This window comes from Rutidosis leptorrhynchoides, chromosome 2 (genome assembly GCF_046630445.1).
Source record: "Rutidosis leptorrhynchoides isolate AG116_Rl617_1_P2 chromosome 2, CSIRO_AGI_Rlap_v1, whole genome shotgun sequence".
NCBI classification, from domain to species: domain Eukaryota; kingdom Viridiplantae; phylum Streptophyta; class Magnoliopsida; order Asterales; family Asteraceae; genus Rutidosis; species Rutidosis leptorrhynchoides.
In genome coordinates this window covers 192,437,784-192,441,458 of record NC_092334.1, presented here as the reverse complement: position 1 = coordinate 192,441,458, position 3,675 = coordinate 192,437,784, and the positions used below count along the sequence as shown (strand labels likewise).

The following is a 3,675-nucleotide window of genomic DNA, read 5'->3' as shown; positions in this document are numbered from 1 at the left end:
TACAGGAACGCAATATTAAATACTACAGAGTAGTAACAAATTATGATTTCCATATGAGAAAACTCCAAGTTGCGCAAATATTAAACGCAGTTGTTGAAAGTTGCCTAAAAATACTTGACCACATCATAGATGAATTCAAGATCTAAAAACAAGGACTAATTCTAAACTTTGTACAAAGGAGACCTAGTTTTGAAAGACATTGTCCATACACAATATTTGATTGTTTCTATTAAATTATTATACAAAAAACCAAGAAAACTGCAATTGAACATAAATAAAAATGTTTTCTGAAAGCAAATCTTCACCATAATAAATCAAAGCATAGTAGGGATTTTGTTACCATTCCCTTTTTAAATCTATCTTACAACAGCCATTTAACTTAAATTAGCAAATTTTACATGTTTATAAGACAAGAAAACATAAACCATAGGAGAAAGGAGCCTTTTCCTTACTCCGTTCGCACCATAACTAGCCCATGGCATACTTCTGGGTCCAGCTCCTAGCCGTTGTCTCATACTTGCTCCTGTCTGTCTTGTACATGTGAGCTATCTCAGGTACAAGCGGGTCATCTGGGTTTGGGTCCGTCAACAGGGAACATATCGACAGCAAAACCTAATAACAATCATATCCAAAAGAATATTTTCAATGTAGATAAAAAAGATGGTTGCTGAGTTTCTTTATCGAACAATAGTCTGTATTTCCTTTTCAAACAAATCCTTAAATTTAGTAATAGATGTACTTTTAAATAGATAAATAAATTAGGGATACATTAATGAAATAGCTTTAACTGAAAACAGGCCAGATGGGGTAAACAGATTGGAAGTTTACTTTAATGCAGTAAACCCTTATAATACAAACGAAGTACTATCTGTACTGGTTTTTCAGTAGATTAACCATCTATAAAAAGTTTAAAAATTTGACCAAAAATGTTACTGTGTGAGACTGTGAGTTAACCCAACACAAATCCAATACGACATGCACAAAATATCCCTTCTTGACCAACACTTGGATCCAATCATTCGGAAACCGCTGCTTTATATGATTGCTTCTAATGAAGTAATATTATACAAATAATACAATCCCCATTTGTAGATCTATTTATGAGGATGAAGATGGAATATTGATTACGAAAGAAATTAACTTAACATATCAAGAAACGGAAATAGTGGATCCTATTGGAATTTTAAAAATTAAAGCGCCAAAAATGCTAACCTTGGAAATCGTAAGAGCTGGGCTCCACTGTTCCTTCAAAATATCAAGACAAATGCTACCATTGCTGTTGATGTTCGGGTGAAAAACCTTTGTCCTGAAAGCCACCTACGGAAAGATAGTAGCTAGTAATATATGTTAAGCTGTCAACAGGAAAACAGTGAGATAAAAATCGAAACACTCCATAAGATATAAAAAATTAAAGTACAAAAAAATGATATTAGCATGCATAAACGAAGACCAACAGATCTTGTGCAATAAAAATTGCAGTCCTTAATTACCTTAGGTGGTTTAAACGGGTAATCTGGAGGGAAATGAATAGTAACTAGAAACACTCCACCCGAGTACGGACTATCGGGCGGACCCATAATGGTTGCTTGCCAGTGAAACATGTCTTCAGCCACTGGGCCTGAAATCACAAATCAAAGTTAACATCGAAGCAACGAAAAAGCATTTCTCACTTTAAGCGTGGTCATATTGCACTATGCATAGTTTCAGCCACTTATTTGTGCACATCAATTTCCTTGCCCAAAGTTTAATTTCATTATAAAGATTTAATTTTTCTTTCTTCCTTCACATATTTCAATTTCAAATTTCAATCAATGTCCATTACTAATAGGTACACACAACGATTACAAAACATATAACCTCGTTTCACTTAGTATGCTTATCCACTTTAAAACTCAATAATATATGCACATCTAGCTTATTCAAATAAACATACACCCTAGAATTGGTGAAATCGAGAAAGTGACACGTCAACAACTCTACAGGCTTTCGAAATTTCTTCCTAAAATAACAATCATATCATTTCTAGAATAAAAAACCTGTTTAAGATCACATTCATCCCAATATCGAAAACAATCATAACACCTGGATCAAATTCTTCAAATCACCACTCAATAAAAATTCACATAATTTAATTATTTCTGATATATCAAAATCCATACATATAACATGAAGATCTCATCTAATTACATCACCAATTGTAAAAAAATTCAACAAATATAACAAAATCAGACACATAAGCTAATATACAAAACAAATATAAACATATGTGAATTTTACAAATATACATAAGATCAACACCAAAAACTTCAATAAATAAAAAAACAGAGTCCAGAATTAGGCTTTAGCAGATCGATATAGATATAACAATAATAAAATAAAACAAAATAAAATACCAGCACTGCAAGAGGTAGGAGGATCTTTCTGAAGATCCTTGAGTTCTTTCAAGATCCGTTTCGAAGCCATCTTACAAACCCTAATTATTATTATTAATCAAATCAAAACGCACATATATAATATAGGGATGATGAAATTGTATAAATATATTCAACTATAATATACATCTACATAAGCTGCAAATAAGAAAAATGATGATTACCTTGAAGATCCTCGACCTCTTTTGTTGCAATTAGATAAAAATTAAAAATATTTTTTTTTTTTCTGAATAATAATCGGAAGAATCTATGGTGTTAACAGGAATGTGATTTATATATGTAAACAGAAGAAGATATTCTTTATCTATTTCGGTGGGCTCCCATTGTCTTACTGGTGGATTCCACAAAACTTTTATATAATCGGCTAATCAATAATTATTTATGCACCATTATTTATTTTAATTATTATTATTATATTATTATAAAGTATAAGTATAAGTGAATTTAAATCTAACTTCTTATGTTATTATGTAATATGTAATGTAATATGTAATATGTAATATGTAATATGTAATATAATTGTGTGTTGATATATTTGAATTATGACGTGATCAATAATAAATTAATAATTAAAGAGGTTGAACCTATTCTTTCTATTATTATATTATCTTGTAATGATAATAATAATAATGCATTAATTATAACAAGTAATTGGTCCACCGCGCGATGCTACGGTAAACTTAAGAATTTAGAAAAGTTACAGGTTATCGCAAAAAGTTGTTGGTTGTTGAATACAAAAGGTTATTACATGAGTTTGCATATATTGCATAATCACATGCTCTTTTTGATCTTTGAATGTCTTTCTTGCACTTGTAGTTAGCGAAAGTTGTCCAACATGACTGTAGCATCCGGAATATATTAACACAATTTAATAAGGCACCCTAAAGTTTAGTAGACCAAGATATTTAGCATTTTTTGAAAATCGTCCATTTTGTGTATATGTAGTTGCGTTGTGTTCGTAAAATTATTTCGAGTTGAACTGTGGTTTCAGAAAAATATAACGCGTGGCGAGCGAGAAGATGTGATCCGTTGAAGATTTGGGTAATTTTTTTTAAGTTTTTTTATTTAGAAATATGTAATTTTCACTTTAGCCTTTGAAGTTTGGGGTATTTGACATTTGGTAGTAAAGAGTGTTAGTGGGTACAAACGATTTAAGCGAAACGTACAACTCCGTTAAGCATGGAAGTGAGTTACTATTCATCAATAGTAACTCAAATTAAAAAAGAGTGTTAGTGGGTACAAC

The 3,675-nt window shown here is 30.9% G+C and overlaps 1 protein-coding gene across 1 annotated transcript; it reads right to left on the bottom strand.

Moving 5' to 3' along the window:
• Window positions 1–246: 246 nt before the first annotated feature.
• LOC139891616 (ubiquitin-conjugating enzyme E2 28) lies at window positions 247–2,716 on the bottom strand. The gene is made up of 5 exons (XM_071874592.1): window positions 2,597–2,716; window positions 2,394–2,473; window positions 1,491–1,618; window positions 1,213–1,317; window positions 247–612 (listed from the first exon to the last, which is right to left on the bottom strand). Exons 2-5 carry the CDS (start codon window positions 2,461–2,463, stop codon window positions 469–471), a joined length of 447 nt encoding a protein of 148 aa, XP_071730693.1. The 5' UTR covers window positions 2,464–2,473; window positions 2,597–2,716; the 3' UTR covers window positions 247–468.
• Window positions 2,717–3,675: the final 959 nt, after the last annotated feature.

Bases quoted from the DNA above. Each gene is read 5' to 3' on its own strand.
- LOC139891616 (XM_071874592.1), bottom strand. From the start codon at position 2,463: ATGGCTTCGAAACGGATCTTGAAAGAACTCAAGGATCTTCAGAAAGAT. The intron at 1,619-2,393 runs GTATTTTATTTT...TTGTGATTTCAG, and splicing joins TCCTACCTCTTGCAGTGCTG to GCCCAGTGGCTGAAGACATG. The intron at 1,318-1,490 runs GTAATTAAGGAC...ATCTTTCCGTAG, and splicing joins ACCCGTTTAAACCACCTAAG to GTGGCTTTCAGGACAAAGGT.